At 41.3% G+C, this 21,421-nt stretch overlaps 1 protein-coding gene across 4 annotated transcripts in view; it reads left to right on the top strand.

Moving 5' to 3' along the window:
• myo6b (myosin VIb) overlaps positions 1-21,421 on the top strand; it is a 94,209-nt gene that overhangs the window by 17,883 nt on the left and 54,905 nt on the right. For all 4 annotated transcript variants that reach the window (XM_029675043.2, XM_029675040.2, XM_065025628.1 and 1 more), the window contains exons 3-10: positions 6,203-6,272; positions 8,099-8,172; positions 8,552-8,681; positions 8,884-8,989; positions 10,960-11,015; positions 11,117-11,214; positions 11,362-11,526; positions 21,210-21,290. In XM_029675043.2, coding sequence (XP_029530903.1) covers positions 6,203-6,272; positions 8,099-8,172; positions 8,552-8,681; positions 8,884-8,989; positions 10,960-11,015; positions 11,117-11,214; positions 11,362-11,526; positions 21,210-21,290 — 780 coding nt within the window. The remainder of the gene's footprint in view (positions 1-6,202; positions 6,273-8,098; positions 8,173-8,551; positions 8,682-8,883; positions 8,990-10,959; positions 11,016-11,116; positions 11,215-11,361; positions 11,527-21,209; positions 21,291-21,421) is intronic.

Raw genomic sequence — 21,421 nt, 5'->3', positions numbered from 1 at the left:
GAGGCCTTTCTACTGACTCTGAAAAACACCAAAAGTGCAATGCTTGAAGCACAGCGAAGAGCTGCTGGCAAAACGCACGAAAGTGCTGTTTGAATGAATGCTTATGAGCCTGCTGCTGCCTACCACCGCTCAGTCAGACTGCTCTATCAAATATCAAATCATAGACATAATTATAACATAATAACACACAGAAATATGAGCCTTAGGTCATTAATCTGGTCGAATCCGGAAACTATCATTTCGAAAACAAAACGTTAATTATTTCAGTGAAATACAGAACTGTTCTGTATATTATCTAACGGGTAGCATCCCTAAGTCTAAATATTGCTGTTACATTGCACAACCTTCAATGTTATGTCATAATTACGTAAAATTCTGGCAAATTAGTTCGCAATGAGCCAGGCGGCCCAAACTGTTGCATATACCCTGATTCTGCGTGCAATGAACGCAAGAGAAGTGACACAAATTCACCTGGTTAATTAATATTACCTACTAACCTGGATTTCTTTTAGCTAAATATGCAGGTTTAAAAATATGTACTTCTGTGTATTGATTTTAAGAAGGGCATTGATGTTTATGGTTAGGTACACGTTGGAGCAACGACAGTCCTTTTTCGCGAATGCGCACCGCTCGATTATATGCATCGCAGGATACGCTAGATAAACTAGTAATATCATCAACCATGTGTAGTTATAACTAGTGATTGATTGTTTTTTATAAGTTAAGTTTAATTCTCGCCAGCAACTTACCTTGGCTTCTTACTGCATTCGCGTAACAGGCAGGCTCCTCGTGAGGCAGGTGGTTAGAGCGTTGGACTAGTTAACCGTATGGTTGCAAGATTGAATCCCTGAGCTGACAAGGTAAAAATCTGTCGTTTTGCCCCTGAACAAGGCAGTTAGCCCACCGTCCCTAGACCATCATTGAAAGTAAGAATGTGCGGCAGGGTAGCCTAGTGGTTAGAGCGTTGGACTAGTAGCTGGAAGGTTGCAAGTTCAAACCCCGAGCTGACAAGGTACAAATCTGTCGTTCTGCCGCTGAACAGGCAGTTAACCCACTGTTCCTAGGCCGTCATTGAAAATAAGAATTTGTTCTTAACTGACTTGCCTAGTTAAATAAAGGTGTAAAAAAAGAAATTACAGATTTCCGATTGTTATGAAAACTTGAAATTGGCCCTAATTAATCGCCCCATTCCGATTAATTGGTTGACCTCTAACTTGTATTTTAAATGGATTTTTATTTGGATTTCATGTAATGGACATACACAAAATAGTCCAAATTGGTGAAGTGAAATTAAAAAATGACTTATTCAAATAAATAAATAACTCAAAAGTGCACCATGATGACCAAGGAGCTCTCTAAACAGGGCTGGGACAAAGTTGTGGAGAAGTACGGATCAGGGTTGGGTTCTAAAAAAATATCAGAAACTTTGAACATCCCACGGAGCACCATTAACCTCTCTAGGGTATATGGGACTCTAGCGGCAACAAAATAGGAAAAATTGCCAAGGAGGGTGAATACTTTCGCAAGCCACTGTGTTTTATAAACTGTCAGCAGAGTATCTAGCAAGCAACAAGTTATACCAAATAAATCCGATTTGTCCCATGGCCAGGAATCAGATTTGTATCTGATTCTATTTGCTTTTTGACCGTTCAGACTGGAAAAAATAAAGAAAAAATATTTGAATCAGATGTGCACTTCAAAACAAGAAATTTAACAAACTATAGTTTTGGCAAGTCGGTTAGGATATCTACTTTGTGCATGACACAAGTAATTTTTCCAACAATTGTTTACAGACAGATTATTTCACTTAATCACAATTCCAGTGGGTCAGAAGTTTACATACACTAAGTTGACTGCCTTTAAACAGCTTGTAAAATTCACAAAAATTATGTCATGGCTTTAGAAGCTTTTCATTTGAGTCAATTGGAAGTGTACCTGTGGATGTATTTCAAGGCCTACCTTCAAACTCAGTGCCTATTTGCTTGACATCATGGGAAAATCAAAAGAGATCAGCCAAGACCTCAGAAATCAAATTGTAGACCTCCACAAGTCTGGTTCATCCTTGGGAGCAATTTCCAAATGCCTGAAGGTACCATGTTCATCTATACAAATAATAGTGCAAGTAAAAACACCATGGGACCACGAAGCCGACGGGTTCTCTCTCCTAGAGATGAACGTACTTTGGTGCGAAAAGTGCAAATCAATCCCAGAACAACAGCAAAGGACCTTGTGAAGATTGTGGAGGAAACAGGTACAAAAGTATCAATATCCACAGTGAAACGAGTACTATATCGACATAACCTGAAATGCCAATCAGCAAGGAAGAAGCCACTGCTCCAAAACTGCCATAAAAAAGCGGCACATCGGGACAAAGATGGTTATTTTTGGATGAAAAGGGGGAGGCTTGCAAGCCGAAGCACACCATCCCAACCGTGAAGCACAGGGGTGGCAGCATCATGTTGTGGTCGGCTTTGCTGTAGGAGGGACTGGTGCACTTCACAAAATAGATGCACATCATTTTCCTTCCTTATGATGCCATATATTGAGGCAACATCTCAAGACATCAGTCAGGAAGTTAAAGCTTGGTTGCAAATGGGTCTTCCAAATGGACAATGACCCCAAGCATACTTCCAAAGTTGTGGCAAAATGGTATTGGAGTGGCCATCACAAAGCCCTGACCTCAATGCTATAGACAATTTGTGGCAGAACTGGAAAAGTTTGTGTGAGCAAGGAGGTCTACAAACCTGACTCAGTTACACCAGCTCTGTCAGGAGGAATGGGCAAAAATTCACTCAACTTATTGTGGGAAGCTTGTGGAAGGCTACCCAAAACGTTTGACACAAGTTAAACAATTTAAAGGCAATGCTACCAAATACTAATTGAGTGTGTGTAATCTTCTGTCTCACTGGGAATGTGATGAAAGAAAGAAATAAAAGCTGAAATAAATCACTCTACAATTATATTGAAATTTCATGTTCTTAAAATAAAGTGGTGATCCTAATTGACCTTATTTGGAATTGAATTTTTACTATGATTAAATGTCAGGAATTGTTTGAAAATTAGTTTAAATGTAATTGGCTAAGGTGTATGTAAACTTCTGACTTCAACTGTATATATATGTATATGTGTGTGATATATATGTGTGTGTGTATTTATATATATGTGTATATTCACTACCTGTCAAAAGTTTCTTTATTTTTACTATTTTCTACATTGTTGAATAATAGTGAAGACAAACTATGAAATAACACATATGGAATCATGTAGTAGCTATAAAAGTGTTGTGCAAATTCTCTCAACCAGCTTCAACTGGAATGATTTTCCAACAGTCTTGAAGGAATTCCCACATATGCTGAACACTTGTTTGCTGCTTTTCCTTCACTCTGCGGTTCAACTCATCCCAAACCATCTGATTTTGGTTGAGGTCGAGGGATTGTGGAGGCCAGGTCATCTGATGCAGCACTCCATCACTCTCCTTCTTGTTCAAATAGCCCTTTCACAGCTTAGAGGTGTGTTGAGTTATTGTCCTGTTGAAAAACAAATTATATTCTGACTAAGCCCAAACCAGATGGGATGGCGTATCGCTGCAGAATGCTGTGGTAGCCAGTGTCACCAGCAAAGCACCGTTACACCATAACACCTCCTCCATGCTTTACGGTGGGAAATACACATACGGAGATCATCCGTTCACCCTCACCGCATCTCACAAAGACATGGTGGTAGGAATCAAAAATCTCCGGTCTAAAGTCCATTGCTCGTGTTTCTTGGTCCAAGCAAGTCTCTTATTCTTATTGGTGTTCTTTAGTAGTGGTTTCTTTGCAGTAATTTGACCATGAAGGCCTGATTCACACAGTCTCCTCTGAACAGTTGATGTTAAGATATCTGTTACTTGAACTCTGTGATGCATTTTTTGGGTCTGCGATTTCTGAGGCTGGTAACTCTAATTAAAGTATTCTCTGCAGCAGTGGTACCTCGGGGTCTTCCATTCCTGTTGCGGTCCTCATTGGAGCTAGTTTCATCAAAGCGCTTGATGGTTTTTGCGACTGCACTTGAAGAACCTTTCAAAGTTCTTCAAATGTTCCATTTTGACTGATCTTCATGTCTTAAAGTAATGGACTGTTGTTTCTCTTTGCTTATTTGAGCTGTTCTTGCCATAATATGGACTTGGTATTTTACCAAATAAGGCTATCTTCTGTATACCCCCCTACCTTGTCACAACACAACTGATTGGCTCAAACGCATTAAGAAGGAAAGAAATTCCACATTCACTTTTAAGAAGGCATACCTGTTAATTGAAATGCATTCCAGGTGACTACCTCATGAAGCAGGTTTAGAGAATTCCAAGAGTGTGTGAAGCTGTCATTAAGACAAAGGATGGCTATTTGAAGAATCTCAATATAAAGTATATATTGATTTAACACTTATTTGGTTACTACATGATTCCATATGTTATTTCATTTTTTTGATGTCTTCACTATTATTCTACAATGTAGAAAATGGTAAAAAATACAGAAAAACCCTTGAATGAGTAGTGTATATCTATACACACTGCTCAAAAAAATAAAGGGAACACTTAAACAACGCAATGTAACTCCAAGTCAATCACACTTCTGTGAAATCAAACTGTCCACTTAGGAAGCAACACTGATTGACAATAAATGTCACATGCTGTTGTGCAAATGGAATAGACAACAGGTGGAAATTATAGGCAATTAGCAAGACACCCCCAATAAAGGAGTGGTTCTGCAGGTGGTGACCACAGACCACTTCTCAGTTCCTATGCTTTCTGGCTGATGTTTTGGTCAATTTTGAATGCTGGCGGTGGTTCACACTAGTGGTAGCATGAGACTGAGTCTACAACCCACACATGTGGCTCAGGTAGTGCAGCTCATCCAGGATGGCACATCAATACGAGCTGTGGCAAGAAGGTTTGCTGTGTCTGTCAGCGTAGTGTCCAGAGCATGGAGGCGCTACCAGGAGACAGGCCAGTACATCAGGAGACGTGGAGGAGGCCGTAGGAGGGCAACAACCCAGCAGCAGGACCGCTACCTCCGCCTTTCTGCAAGGAGGAGCAGGAGGAGCACTGCCAGAGCCCTGCAAAATGACCTCCAGCAGGCCACAAATGTGCATGTGTCTGCTCAAACGGTCAGAAACAGACTCCATGAGGGTGGTATGAGGGCCCGACGTCCACAGGTGGGGGTTGTGCTTACAGCCCAACACCGTGCAGGACGTTTGGCATTTGCCAGAGAACACCAAGATTGGCAAATTCGCCACTGGCGCCCTGTGCTCTTCACAGATGAAAGCAGGTTCACACTGAGCACAAGTGACAGACGTGACAGAGTCTGGAGACACCGTGGAGAACGTTCTGCTGCCTGCAACATCCTCCAGCATGACCGGTTTGGCGGTGGGTCAGTCATGGTGTGGGGTGGCATTTCTTTGGGGGGCCGCACAGCCCCCCATGTGCTCGCCAGAGGTAGCCTGACTGCCATTAGGTACCGAGATGAGATCCTCAGACCCCTTGTGAGACCATATGCTGGTGGGGTTGGCCCTGGGTTCCTCCTAATGCAAGACAATGCTAGACCTCATGTGGCTGGAGTGTGTCAGCAGTTCCTGCAAGAGGAAGGCATTGATGCTATGGACTGGCCCGCTCGTTCCCCAGACCTGAATCCAATTGAGCACATCTGGGACATCATGTCTCGCTCCATCCACCAACGCCACGTTGCACCACAGACTGTGCAGGAGAATGCCCAGGTGTTGTAGGGAGGTCATACAGGCACGTGGAGGCCACACACACTACTGAGCCTCATTTTGACTTGTTTTAAGGACATTACATCAAAGTTGGATCAGCCTGTAGTGTGGTTTTCCACTTTAATTTTGAGTGTGACTCCAAATCCAGACCTCCATGGGTTGATACATTTGATTTCCATTGATAATTTTTGTGTGATTTTGTTGTCAGCACATTCAACTATGTAAAGAAAAAAGTATTTAATAAGAATATTTCATTCATTCAGATCTAGGATGTGTTATTTTAGTGTTCCCTTTATTTTTTTGAGCAGTGTATATCTCCTAAATTGAACTAGAACATGTTATGAGACATAAATAAATGGTCTGGCTCTTAGTATACCGCTACTGGTGGAGGACTTCTCATTAAAATGTTTAGATGGTGTAAATGTTTATAACAGAAGTGCTTTTGATGTTGCAGACCTTTCTGGCTTCTATGAACCAAGTGTTCCCTGCTGAGGAGGATGTCAACAAACATATGGAGGACAACTGTAAGTTCACACATTACTTTTGTCTATCCTCAAGTTGGCTTGACTGGTATGGACTTTATGTTGGTGTATGTAACTTAATGTGCAGATGTTTTTAAAGACATGCTCCGGTACTTGGGTGACTAAGATTATTATTTTTTTAAACCTCCCGCTTTGGGCTAGAGGTGTCAATGTGTAGTTCATACAGTGGTTGCTCCACTAAAAGTTTTTGCGATTATGCTGCAGGACTTAGAGGTCATTTGTGGTTTAGTACGGTACTCTGCGTCACCACTTCATTGCTTCATACCAGCACAATGGGGAGTTAGAGCACTGATTATGCTTTCGGGCCTACTGTGTCTCTGACAATGAATGGGTGACATAAACCTAAATAGAAACTGATACTTGTGCATGACTTCAGTATTACTTACCTAAAACTGTTGTTACACTAAGGTTTTTATTCTTATATTTTGTGAAGATTATTTTGTTCTTACTGTAGCCAACTCCTGGCCGGTCGTGTTATTTATTTTGAAAACAGTTTTTCAAACACTTGTGGCCCGATTAGCAGGACAATAGACTCTTAATAGCCTGGCTACTGTAGGTGTGAACTTCCACCTGCCTGCAATGTATTCAATTATTAAGTACTCTGAAGTGTTACATTTCTAACTCAAAACAGCAGTACAGTATTTCTTCATCAATATCTTTATGCTTTTGTTAATATAATTATGATAAAAATACTCTTTCAAAATGCAGATGTTTATTTAGTTATGGTTCCATAACAAATTACTATGGGAATAAATATCACTGAATTACAGAAATATTGGAACAAAGTTATCTAAGGAAAGGTAAACAAATTGTTGCTTACTGGAAAATACTCTTTCAAACACACAGTCACATTGTACAGCGCCATATATCTATTAGCAGGTAGCTGGAGAATAGACTTGCCTAGAAGGAGGGTAGGGGAGAATATATACTTATAATACTTATTTTCCACCATAATTTGCAAATAAATTCATTAAAAATCCTACAATATGATTTTCTGGATTTTGTTTCTCATTTTGTCTGTCATAGTTGAAGTGTACCTATGATGAAAATTACAGGCCTCTCTCATCTTTTTAAGTGGGAGAACTTGCACAATTGGTGGCTGACTAAATAATTTTTTGTCCCACTGTATACAATTAGGGTGTAGAAATGTTATGCTCTTAGTGTAACCTTTATTTAACTGGGCAAGTCAGTTAAGAACAAATTCTTATTTACAAGGACACCCTACCCCTTCCTCCCAGTTGGGGAATTTAACCCCTGTCCTGTCACAACACGGGGATTCTTTAGCTAAATAGCCAAGTACTGTAGCCTACTCCCAACTGTCACGTTGTACAGCACCATATTTTCCTTTCCATCCTAACAGAAACCCAGAGGGTTTTTAGTTTTTCTTGGATTAGAAACCCCGTAATATTAAGCAAATTAATGAAGCAAAATTTCTTAAAATCAGTCCCATATACTATGTTCTTACAAAAAAGGTTTTAAATGTTCTAGTACAGCTGCTATTGATGGCTATCAAATGCTTCTCAAAGGTGCCCTCTGTTGGTCAAACTAGCACTAACTAGCATTAATGGTACCAGTGGTTGGCACTTAAATAACGTTCCATAGAATTCTGCGGCACCATGCAAGCTGTGCCGCCATGCAAGCTGCACATACAGTATCTGCACATATGTGACATAGTAAGCAGTTTTTGGGGACCACTTCTGGCTCGTGAGTGCTACTTTCATAACTACTGGCTAAAAAGTATTCAAACGTACCAGATAATCTCTTTTAAAGGATGCTTTCTCATGAGTGGCTGTTTTTCTCTCTTTCAGGTTCTCTTATGTACCTGAATGAAGGCACACTCTTAAACAACGTCCGAGTGCGGTATAGTAAAGACAAGATTTATGTAAGATGTCCTCATCTCATTACAAATCAATTGTAGAATCATCCTAGGCCTTTAAGATAGACCATTCTCTTCCTGTAAGAGACATCTGTTGGTCATAGGCCTTGTTGTGAAATTCAGATGCTCTAGCTCTCGGGTGTCAAACTCATTCCACGGAGGGCCGAGTGTCTGTGGATGTTTGTTTTTTTCTTTTCAATTAAGCCCTAGACAACCAGGTGAGGGGAGTTCTTTACTAATTTACTAACCTTTACTAACCTTCATTTCTCAATCAAGTACAAGGGACGAGTGAAAACCCGCAGACACTCGGCCCTCCATGAAACGAGTTTGGCCACGTGTGCTCTAGCTCATGTGATGATTAAAAATGTGACTTTTTGCTACACAGACTTATGTGGCCAACATCTTGATTGCGGTGAACCCTTACTATGACATACCCAAACTGTACGCTCCAGAGACCATCAAGTCTTATCAGGGCCGGTCCCTGGGCACTCTACCACCTCACGTCTACGCTATCGGTGAGGACAGACATCTCTATTACATCAGTGGCTGCTATACTGCCTGGTTACTGGTCATAAATGTAGTGTGTTTAAATGTAAAGCAATGGCTACATTTGACATACATTTGAATAAAGCCTAGGACTATGTCATGTAAAAGTGTTGCCAAAGCATTAGATCATTACTTGATTGATTGTGTTTTCTTTGGCTTTCTGTCTTTCAGCGGACAAGGCTTACCGGGACATGAGGGTGCTGAAGATGAGCCAGTCTATCATAGTGTCTGGAGAATCTGGGGCCGGGAAGACAGAAAACACAAAGTTTGTCCTCAGGTCTGGCCTAATACTACTGACTACTATGATCCTGTTAGTTACTACAGACAACCTTTTAAAATATTAAAGATAGACTGAGCGAGATAACATTTCACGGCGTAAACAATGGGTCAATTTCCGCAACAATTAAGAGTGTTGTAGCGCGAGACTAAACTTACATTTACATTTACATTACATTACATTTAAGTCATTTAGCAGACGCTCTTATCCAGAGCGACTTACAAATTGGTGCTTTCACCTTATGACATCCAGTGGAACAGCCACTTTACAATAGTGCATCTAGGTCTTTTAAGGGGGGGGGAGAGAAGGATTACTTTATCCTATCCTAGGTATTCCTTAAAGAGGTGGGGTTTCAGGTGTCTCCGGAAGGTGGTGATTGACTCCGCTGTCCTGGCGTCGTGAGGGAGTTTGTTCCACCATTGGGGGGCCAGAGCAGCGAACAGTTTTGACTGGGCTGAGCGGGAACTGTACTTCCTCAGTGGTAGGGAGGCGAGCAGGCCAGAGGTGGATGAACGCAGTGCCCTTGTTTGGGTGTAGGGCCTGATCAGAGCCTGGAGGTACTGAGGTGCCGTTCCCCTCACAGCTCCGTAGGCAAGCACCATGGTCTTGTAGCGGATGCGAGCTTCAACTGGAAGCCAGTGGAGAGAGCGGAGGAGCGGGGTGACGTGAGAGAACTTGGGAAGGTTGAACACCAGACGGGCTGCGGCGTTCTGGATGAGTTGTAGGGGTTTAATGGCACAGGCAGGGAGCCCAGCCAACAGCGAGTTGCAGTAATCCAGACGGGAGATGACAAGTGCCTGGATTAGGACCTGCGCCGCTTCCTGTGTGAGGCAGGGTCGTACTCTGCGGATGTTGTAGAGCATGAACCTACAGGAACGGGCCACCGCCTTGATGTTATTTGAGAACGACAGGGTGTTGTCCAGGATCACGCCAAGGTTCTTAGCTGTTTTGGTCCTGTAGCTATCACGTTGAAGCAGAATGAAGCTCACCCTTGCATGTGTAACTCTGTGTGACTCTGGGTCTCAAAAGGCTTTTGTTAGTAATTTTGAACAGTCAGCATGCTATTAAATTCCGTTTTCCTGGTTTTGTTTTTCCAGGATGTAGGTTTTTTTTCAGGTTTTCGCAAGTCCACATCAATGCTTAAACTACATTAGGAGGCCATTTTTTACTGGTAGATATGTTAAGAAGTATTTCCTAGTACCTACCATACCACTGTTATGCTGTGAGCTGTTCCACATGACAACCAGTTGAGAGCTGTGCACTCTTGCCCAACAGATTTTCCGCTCAAAATAGGCAATGTGTACTGTGCGTTCGTGATAAATAATCTACAGACCTAATAGCTTTAGGAATTTCTTTATTTGTTTTATCAATTATTATATAGCCTAAATTGAAAATAGCATTATTACAATATTTGTATCACTGGCACAAGTGGGCCACTGACGTGGATGATTGACAGACCCAGAGGGTTACTTCAACCCCCCTGGGCCAGCGGGCAGCCCTGTATGTCGAGCCCTGATGTTGTGTAATGACGTTGGTCGTCAGTGTATAAGCCATGTTTTCTGTAATTTCACTGATCTACAAGTAGGGCTGTCAAACAATATATATATATTTTTTATGGAGTTAATCGCAGGATTTGCTTACTAATCACGATTCAACGCAAATTATGGATTTGCTCAAATTGAGCTGTAATTTAAGTATTACAAGAATGTTGACGTTAGCAAAATCAGGTAAATTGATTAACGCACACTTTAACCTCGATGTCAACTTGTTTTGACATCGCATTGTTTTTAGCTGTATAGATGATGTATTTTGGATGTTTTCAGTGTATTTTGAACGTTTTCAGACAATGCGATAAATCATGATGAAAAAATGTGTCCACTCAAATTACAAAAAGTTAACTTGAGTTGATAGCCCTAGTCCAAAGATTAACGTCATATACTGTAGCATCATTGCTATTCTTCATCCTATAGATATTTAACAACATCATACGGAACGGGTCAAGATATTGATGAGAGAATTGTTCAAGGTAGGATTTAACAAATAACTTCACCAATAACTTCCAAATCGTACTTTGGCCATCCAAAGTAGAAGAGATCACAATACTTATTTTGTGCCTGTACATTTCAGCAAACCCCCTGCTTGAGGCGTTTGGAAACGCCAAGACAGTCAGAAATAACAACAGCAGTCGTTTTGGGAAATTTGTGGAAATCCACTTCAATGAAAAGGTTAGCCATCATTTTCTGTGGCTAATGCATTTTCAGCCTAAAAAGGAATTTCTGTATTTTGGTCAATTTCATTGTTGCTTCATTGGCCCACATGTGTGTGTGTGTGTGTGTGTGTGTGTGTGTGTGTGTGTGTGTGTGTGTGTACAGAATAAAGTGGTGGGTGGCTTCGTGTCCCACTACCTGCTGGAGAAGTCAAGGATTTGCATGCAGAGTAAAGAGGAGAGGAACTACCACATCTTCTACAGGCTATGTGCCGGAGCCTCTGAGGACATCAGACAGAGGCTGCACCTTGACTCCCCTGACAGCTTCAGGGTCAGTGGTACACGCACACTATGCATACACAAGCGGGCATATGGAACAATCTAGAGGGTGACCTGTGTATTACTGTGGAGTGTAACTAGAGAGCATCTTTGGGAGGATGGAAGGATGAGTCCTTTCAAAGAATGCTGCAAATAGCACTCGCGTGTGAACTCCCTGTTCCCCATGCCTGACTGGGTTCTTTGCGAGAGAGATATTCTGTGTTCCTCTCCCTACCTAATGAAGCAACACACATCTTCCTGGCAAATTCTTCCACCATGATGCAAATTGTGTCAATTGGAAAATTCTATTGTATCGTTGGTGAAAATGTTCCAGTGTGTTGTTTTAGTCTGACATTTTCCACCAACATTTTTCCCTTTTGACATAATCTTGCTGCCAAGTGGTGTGAAAGTAGTCATAGACAACGATGAGGCTTTCGATTATGTCCACAACTGAACCAGATATAGGCACACCTCAGTTCATAAATGTAAATCTATTCTCTAAATGACCACTAGATGTCATGTGTGTTATATATAATATACAAAAGCCTCTCATTTATATTGTGGAGAGATTCTGCACACCTACTTACCATTTGTTTTTCATTTCTCACTTTCAGCTGTGCCCCCAGTAAAACTAAGCTCACCTTTGTGAACTTGGGATTTGTAATGTAATTATAACTACGATCAGTGTTCTAGAACCAACACCCACACTAAAGGTGTTAGGGGATTGCCTAAATTAGTTGGTTAATTTCACCTGCGCTCTAAACAACTCTATAACAACACTAATATAATAATATACCATTTAGCTGACTCTTTTATCCAAATCGACTTAGTCATGAGTACATACATTTTATTTAAATATATTTAACCCTTTACACTCATACCCGTATACGGATTGAAAATGGCAGATTTGATAAGCGCCTAAATTGGAACACAGTGGCTGTAAAGTAATGTGCTATACAGGATGTCAGAGGTCAGGGTCTCCGTTTGACAGCTCTGTATGGGTTTTGACTGACAGACGTTCTGAACTTGAGCACCGTGTGTGACAAGAAGTTGCCCCCATCCCTCCCGCTAATTGGGAAAATTTTGCAAATATTTTGTTGTCTGAGTGAGGGAAATACTGTAAGTTACGAGGACTCTATGTATTTTGAAAGACGACGTGATGATTATAATAATTAGAACTTTGATGTTATACAAGCAAGCCAAGCACCTGTGAGTCCAAATGTGCACTTCCATATCGTAAAACTCACATAGTATACAGTGTCAACATTTATGATCGATATGTTTGATGTACAGTTACAAGATGACATGGCATAATACCCTGGGTTGTCCTAAACAGAATGAGCCTTGGTTTGTTGTATTGTGAAGAAAATTGGCAACGGACCACACATCTGAATGCACTCCATTCTATGCGCACAAAAGTTACAATCTGTTTCCCGGAATTACCTTTTGAAAGCCTTGTATTTTATCAGTCGTGTTGGCAACAGAACAAGCTTTCAAATTATGTCCACCTGACCCAGATTATGATTAATAATGGACTGTTTTTGGATCGCGTAAACAGCCAGAATAATTGTGTAAAGGAAGGGATGCAGGGCTGTGGTCCAAACAAAACATCTACAAGTGTGCTCGCTCTAGTTCGTCAACGGCACAGTTCGGGGAGCTGAAAAAAAGCACCTTATAGTTTAAGACTCTTCTTTGAGTCAGAAAAGGGCATTATAATTACTTAGGAACTGGCACACTTTGGAGACAGTGTGTGGCCACTTTTAAACACTAGTTAGACCTCAATACAAACCTTGTAATATTTTTGTATAATGTTGCACCTACCCAAAATTTCCCAAGAACATTCTTATCATGTTACTGAATGTATCCAGGTTATTTTCAGATTTTGTTATCAACAAATGTGGCTTAAAGTGTAGACAATTTCGACTGCACATAAAATCAAGAGTGTAATGTTTGGATTCAGTCTTGTTTCAGATGAACTGTTGTCCTCACCTTTAGTCAAATAATTTCTCCAAAATCTCCAAACTGTTCCCTTTTAATTACCACGATGGTTATGCATATTCTTTCGATATTTCTTCTGTAAGAAATATTTCAATTTAGCCCTATCCATATAGGCCAAGGGGGTTAAACGGAATGTTATTGAAACCAAGGCCTGATTTTCAAGGGAGCAGTGCACACAGTCATACAAATTCACAATATTTACAATTCTAATGCAATCAAAACATAGTATGTATAAGCAATTTAAAAGAAGTAACTTACAAAACACGATCATGAAATACAAACACATTCCTCAGTAAAAAAGCTAACTATCTGAACTGTCCTAGCGGCACCAAAACATCCAACCTTAGAGCTCTGGAGGTCATTCCACAAGGAAGGTGCAAAAAAAACTAAACACACATTTACCTAGCCCAGTGGAGACTGAAGGGATCTCCAGAGTTAGCCATCCCTGTGATCGGGTTTGGTGACTTGTATGTCTGTAATTTAACAATGAAGTAAAGTATGGCGGAAGTTTGCACACAAGGACATTATAAACAACAAGAGAGCAGTGCCTTTATCTACGAGATTTAAGAGAGGGCCAGACCACTTTCTGATACAGAATGCAGTGTGATGTGTACTGAGCCTATCGCCCATAATAAAGTGGAGTGCCCGATGATGAACTGCGTCCAATGGCTTCAATACAGTGGCAGCTGCATTCATATGGACGATATCGCCACAGTCTAAAGCCGGAATGAATGTCGACAGAATTTTTTGTTTTCTGCTATTTAACAAAAGGAATTCCTTTAATTTATCCTTTAAAGGAAGCACATTTGAATTATTCTTAACTAACTCATCAATATCCTTTTTGAAAGATAGCTTTTCGTCAATCCAGATACCCAGATATTTATAAGTGGGGACACGATCAATGTGGGCACCATCCAATGTAAATATGCATAGATCATACAATACATTTTTAAGCTTTTTGGAAAATAACATACAGTTGAAGTCAGAAGTTTACATACACCTTTGCCAAGTACATTTAAACTCAGTTTTTCACAATTCCTGACATTTAATCATAGTAAAAATTCCCTGCCTTAGGTCAGTTAGGATCACCAATTTATTTTAAGAATGTGAAATGTCAGAATAATATAATTATTTCTTTCAGCTTTTATTTCTTTCATCACATTCCCAGTGGGTCAGAAGTTTACATACACTCAATTAGCATTTGGTAGCATTGCCTTAAACAATTTAAACTTGGGTCAAACATTTCGGGAAGCCTTGCACAAGTTTCCCACAATATGTTTGGTGAATTCTGGCCCATTCTTCCTGATGTAACTGAATCAGGCTGTAGGCCTCCTTGCTCGCACACACTTTTTCAGTTCTGCCACAAATTTTCTATAGAATTGAGGTCAGGGCTTTGTGATGGCCACTCCAAAACCTTGACTTTGTTGTCCTTAAGCCATTTTGCCACAACTTTGGAAGTATGCTTGGGATCATTGTCCATTAGGAAGACCCTTTTGCGAACAAGCTTTAACTTTCCTGACTGATGTCTTGAGATGTTGCTTCAATATATCCACATAATTTTCCTACCTCATGATGCCATCTATTTTGTGAAGTGCACCAGTCCCTCCTGCAGCAAAGCACCCCCACAACATGATGCTCCCACCCATGTGCTTCACAGTTGGGATGGTGTTCTTCGGCTTGCAAGCCTCCCCCTTTTTCCTCCAAACATAACAATGGTCTTTATGGCCAAACAGTTCTATTTTTCTTTCATCGGACCAGAGGACATTTCTCCACAAAGTACAATCTTTGTCACCATGTGCAGTTGCAAACCGTAGTCTGGCTTTTTTATGGCGGTTTTGGAGCAGTGGCATCTTCCTTGCTGAGCGGCCTTTCAGGTTAAGACGATATAGGACTTGTTTTACTGTTGTTATAGATACTTTTGTACTTGTTTTCTTCAGCATCTTCACAAGGCCCTTTGCTGTTGTTCTGCGATTGATTTGCACTTTTCGCACCAAAGTACGTTCATCTCTAAGAGACAGAACGCATCTCCTTCCTGAGCGGTATGACGTCTGCGTGGTCCTATGGTGTTTGTACTTGCGTTCTATTGTTTGTACAGATGAACGCAGTACCTGGTTTCCTTTGATTGTCCCATGATTTCAAACAAATAGGCACTTAGTTTGAAGGTAGGCCTTGAAATACATCTCAGGTACACCTCCAATTGACTCAATTGTCAATTAGCCTATCAAAAGCTTCTAAAGCCATGACATTTTATGGAATTTTCCAAGCTGTTTAAAGGCACAGTCAACTTAGTGTTTGTAAACTTCTGACCCACTGGAATTGTGATACAGTGAATTATAAGTGAAATTATCTGTCTGTAAACAATTGTTGGAAAAAAATACTTGTGTCATGCACAAAGTAGATGTCCTAACCGACTTGCCAAAACTATAGTTTGTTAACAAGACATTTTTGGAGTGGTTGAAAAACGAGTTTTAATGACTCCAACCTAAGGTTATGTAAACTTCCGACTTCAACTGTATACTTAGTTTTACCTACATTAAGTACCAATTTCAGTTTAACAAAGGCTTTCTGCATAGCAAAAGAGGTAGATTGTAGTTCTGAAAGAGCCTTGTGAACAGAAGGGTCAACAGAATACACAATAGTATCATCTGCATGCAAGTGGAGGATACAATTTCTTAATGAGAAACCAATATTGTGTATATACACTGAACAAAAATATAAGATTGTACTGAGTTTCAGTTCAAATAAGGAAGTCTGTCAATTGAAATAAATGAATTAGGCCGTAATCTATGGATTTCAAATGACTGGGAATACAGATATGCATCTGTTGGACACAGACACCTTTTAAAAAAGTAGCGGTGTAGATCAGAAAACCAGTCAGTATCTGGTGTGACAACCATTTGCCTCATGCAGTGCGACACGTCTCCTTCGCATAGAGTTGATAAGGCTGTTGATTGCGGCCTGTGGAATGTTGTCCCACTCCTCTTCAACTGCTGTGCGAAGTTGCTGGATATTGGTGGGAACTTGAACACGCTGTTGTACATGTCGATCCAGAGCATCCCAAACATGCTCAGTGGGTGACATGTCTAGGTGAGTATGCAGGCCATGGAAGAACTTGGCCATTTTCAGCTTCCAGGAATTGTGTACAGATCCTTGCGACATGACCATGCATTTTCATGCTGAAACCTGATGGCGGCGGATGAATGGCACAACAATGGGCCTCAGGATCTCATCACGGTAGCTCTGTGCATTCAAATTGCCATCTGTAGCTTATGCCTGCCCATACCATAACCCCACTGCCACCATAGGGCACAATGTTGACATCAGCAAACCGCTGGCCCACAGGACGCCATACATGCTGTCTGCCATCTGCCCAGTACAAACCAGGATTCATCCATGAAGAGCACACTTCTCCAGTGTGCCAGTGACTATTAAAGGTGAGCATTTGCCCACTGATGTCGGTTACGACGCCAAACTGCAGTCCGGTCATGCTCCCTCAACTTAAGACATCTGTGGTATTGTGTTGAGACAACTCCTTTACAGTGGTGCCTAGTGACTTGGATCTACAGTTGCGCTCAGCTCAACACTGGGATAGCTTTTGAGTAAGTTTGAGGGGTCATTGTAACACATGGTAATGTGTGAAACTTACTCCTCAGCCTGAAGTGCCCCCCACTTGCACCAGCAAATAACAAACTTTTCATGTTGCGGTGACTAGTAAGACCTAGACACCTAATAGTCACAATGAACAGAGTAGGAAGTCACCTGTCAAAAGAATTATCTGAAACAGTGTTCCATCATGGCAGCAGAGCCATAGTAGTTGAGGAAAATAATGTGACACAAAATGTAATATTTACCATTGACAACAAGTTAAATGCAACCCTCAATGGAGGCATCTGAACAGCAGACAGGCTGGCCACTGGTAGATACCTCGTTAAAATATAGGGAGGGGGGGAATACAGAGACAACACTAGAGTATGAAATCTCATTTCAATAAATCAGAGAAGAGAGTACATGTTGTTTTAGCCTGTAAGCTTTTTTAATTTGACCTCCTGGGGAGAAATCCACAGACACTTCTCTGAAGCCCCCCGAGCAAAGCTGTCTACGGACCTGCATTGGACAATTCTCTCACTGTAATGGTACATACGGAAGCTTGTTTTAGGAAGTCCCCTGCTGGTGACTTTCCATCTCAAAGTACTCTCAAACAGCTCAGCCAAAACCTGTAGTCAAGGGTTGATGAACCCTGGCTCTCTGGAACTTTCCTCAACCTGTTATGATTGGTTGACAAGGTCACAACTTGGGACTTTGACACTGTGTACAGTCTCTGTTACACTATGCCATGACAATTTTAATTGCCAAATGTTTTAATAAAGTTACTGTTCATTAGTAGTAAAGGCTTACATTTAATGACCGGCATTTTTAGTAACACAGTATGTTTTCTACATGAACACAAAGTTCAAATGTCATATGTCTTTGCGTGTTTTGCCATTATCTGTTGTCATAATACATACCTTCTGAAAGAGGTCATGCCATCTCTTCTGCCTCGGAGCTGGCCTGTTGCCCGATCGGCAGGCCAAACCCCTGTGGTGGCAAATGTTCCCAAGCGGGACATCAACTCCTTTATGGGGCTTTTTAAACGTCTGAAACCAACATGAGTGTCACACTACTGCAAGAACCATTAGCAATACATAGTAAACCTAATGTAAACAAGGCTAATACTACAGTCAGCCCACAAGAATACATGGTGGTGTTGCGAAATTTGTCAGTATTCAAGCAAGTAGGCCAATCAAGCATCATGGCAAATTAGTCAACTTAGGCTATATCAGGGAGGCTATATCATGGACTGACTGATTTTACATAGGTAATGTTAGCTATGGCTAGAGACATTTATAACCATAGTTTGTCCCCTGGATATCAAAGCATTGACATCAAAGCATTATCTAACTTAGCTGGCATAATAATATAGCTACCTAGCTAGCTAGTCAAAAGAAAATGAGGTGACGCTAACTATGAAAGCTCCCCCCATTTGAAAAATAATGCTACTGTAACATTACCAAATGATAAACATGACCATACTGTAAGCTGTTTTCTAGATAGCTAATGAACTTAGCGAGCTGAATAGCACTTACTAAAACGGACTAACTTAACCTTGGTAACATTAGCAGATTGCATTATATTTGAGATATAACCAACTTTGATAGTTCTCACTAACCTATGAAAATGAATGCGAGAGCTACTTTACTGTACTTTACTGCTACTTTAACTTTACTGTACCATTACCATGCTAGCTAGCTAGCTTGCCACGCAGCTAAGTTAAGCAACAACTATTGATAGCTACAAGTTGGCTCTGGTTAATATTTATGGGGCGGCAGGTAGCCTAGTAGTTAGTGCCTTGGGCCAGTAACCGAAAGATTGCCGGATGGACTCTCCGACCTGACAAGGTAAACGTCGGTCGTTCTGCCCCTGAACAAGGCAGTTAACTCACTGTTCCCTGGTAGGCCGACATTGTAAATAAGAATTTGTTCTTTAACTGACTTGCCTAATTGAATGAAGGTTCAATTAAAAAAATTATAATAGGAAATATCACCATTGCAGTAGCTTTCATGTTTTTAATCTTACCTTGTTGTATGAAAAGCTGATAGTTCAGGAGAAGGTTAGTTGGCTGGCTGGCTAGCTAGCTACAGTTCTGTCTCGATTGTGTAGTGTCTGGACGTCTCTATTTTATTTCCAGGTGGTTGCCTGAGTCAACCAATAGTGTCGCACCCCTCCATCTTTCGAAAGATGGAAAGATGGAGGTGTGCGACGCTAGAGGCTGTGTCCTTCTTCCAAATAATGAGAAGTTATACATGACTGGCTATTGAAACATGCACAGGGAGATGATTGGACATGGTTGACAGCCTAATGTGAGTAAAATAGCACCATGTTCTACCAAGTGAGCTACAGGGGTACAACAATTATAGTTGTTCTTTTGGGTATTTTTCACGGTATGATTATAGCAGGTCTACACAGTGACAGTCACATCAACAGAAGCAATAAACTAAACTCAGCAAAAAAAGAAACGTCCTCTCACGGTCAACTGTGTTTATTTTCAGCAAACTAACGTGTAAATATTTGTATGAACATAACAAGATTGAACAACTGAGACATATACTGAACAAGTTCCACAGACATGTGACTAACATAAATGAAATAATGAATCCCTGAACAAAGGGGGGTCAAAATCAAAAGTAACAGTCAGTATCTGGTGTGGCCACCAGCTGCATTAAGTACTGCAGTGCATTTCCTCCTCATGGACTGCACCAGAGTTGCCCGTTTTTGCTGTGAGACGTTACTCCACTCTTCCACCAAGGCACCTGCAAGTTCACTGATATTTCTGGGGGGAATGGCCCTAGCCCTCACCCTCTGATCCAACAGATCCCAGACGTGCTCAATGGGATTGAGCTGGCCATGGCAGAACACTGACATTCCTGTCTTGCAGGAAATCACGCACAGAACAAGCAGTATGGCTGGTGGCATTGTCATGCTGGAGGGTCATGTCAGGATGAGCCTGCAGGAAGGGTACCACATGAGGGAGGAGGATGTCTTCCCTGTAACGCACAGCGTTGAGATTGCCTGCAATGACAAGAAGCTCAGTCCGATGATGCTGTGACACACCGCCCCAGACCATAACAGACCCTCCAACTCCAAATCGATCCCGCTCGAGGGTACAGGCCTCGGTGTAATGCTCATTCCTTCGACGATAAACGTGAATCCGACCATCACCCCTGGTGAGAAAAAACTTTAACTCGTTAGTGAAGACACCTTTTTTCCAGCCCTGTTTGGTCCTGCGACGGTGGGTTTGTGCCCATAGGCGACGTTGTTGCCGGTGATGCCTTACAACAGGCCTACAGGCCCTCAGTCCAGCCTCTCTCAGCCTATTGCGGACACTGATGGAGGGATTGTGCATTCCTGATGTAACCTGGGCAGTTGTTGTTGCCATCCTGTACCTGTCCCGCAGGTGTGATGTTCGGATGTACCGATCTTGTGCAGGTGTTGTTACACGTGGTCTGCCACTGCGAGGACGATCAGCTGTCCGTCCTGTCTCCCTGTAGCGCTGTCTTAGGCGTCTCACAGTTCGGACATTGCAATTTATTGCCCTGGCCACATCTGCAGTCCTCATGCCTCCTTGCAGCATGCCTAAGGCACGTTCATGCAGATGAGCAGGGTCCCTGGGCATCCTTCTTTTGGTATTTTCCAGAGTCAGTAGAAAGGCCTCTTTAGTGTCCTAAGTTTTCATAACTGTGACCTTAATTGCCTACCGTCTGTAAGCTGTTAGTGTCGACCGTTCCACAGGTGCATGTTCATTAATTGTTTATGGTTAATTGAACACGCTTGGGAAACAGTGTTTAAACCCTTTACAATGAAGATCTATCAAGCTATTTGTATTTTTATGAATTATCTTTGAAAGACCGGGTCCTACAAAAGGGCCGTTACTTTTTTTTACTGAGTTTACAATGAAATTAAAGCCAAGTGAACTGTGAAGCCACGTTTGGATATTACATAGTTCATCTTTGAACATGACAAAAACAATGCCACCGTTCTTGCATGCATTGTTACCCTACAACATTTATTAATAACAAATATACGGGCTTATAGGTTGTGTCTACAGATGTGTCATTTCTGGAATGCTAATTGTTTGTGTATGCTCTCCTTTGTCCCTCATAGTATTTGAATCGAGGATGCACGAGATACTTTGCCAGCAAGGACACAGACAAACAGATCATGCAGAATCGCAAGAGTCCTGAGGTACTGTACCTTTCAGCTTATTGTCTTCCACCTCTCTTCAATGTAGAAAATAAATAAATAACCCTGGAACTTTGACTGGTACTAATATGTGTATATATATATATATTTTTTTTTACCTTTATTTAACTAGG

This window comes from Oncorhynchus nerka, linkage group LG12 (genome assembly GCF_034236695.1).
Source record: "Oncorhynchus nerka isolate Pitt River linkage group LG12, Oner_Uvic_2.0, whole genome shotgun sequence".
NCBI classification, from domain to species: domain Eukaryota; kingdom Metazoa; phylum Chordata; class Actinopteri; order Salmoniformes; family Salmonidae; genus Oncorhynchus; species Oncorhynchus nerka.
The sequence above is the reverse complement of the archived record's forward strand: the minus strand, read 5'-3'. Positions and strand labels throughout refer to the sequence as shown.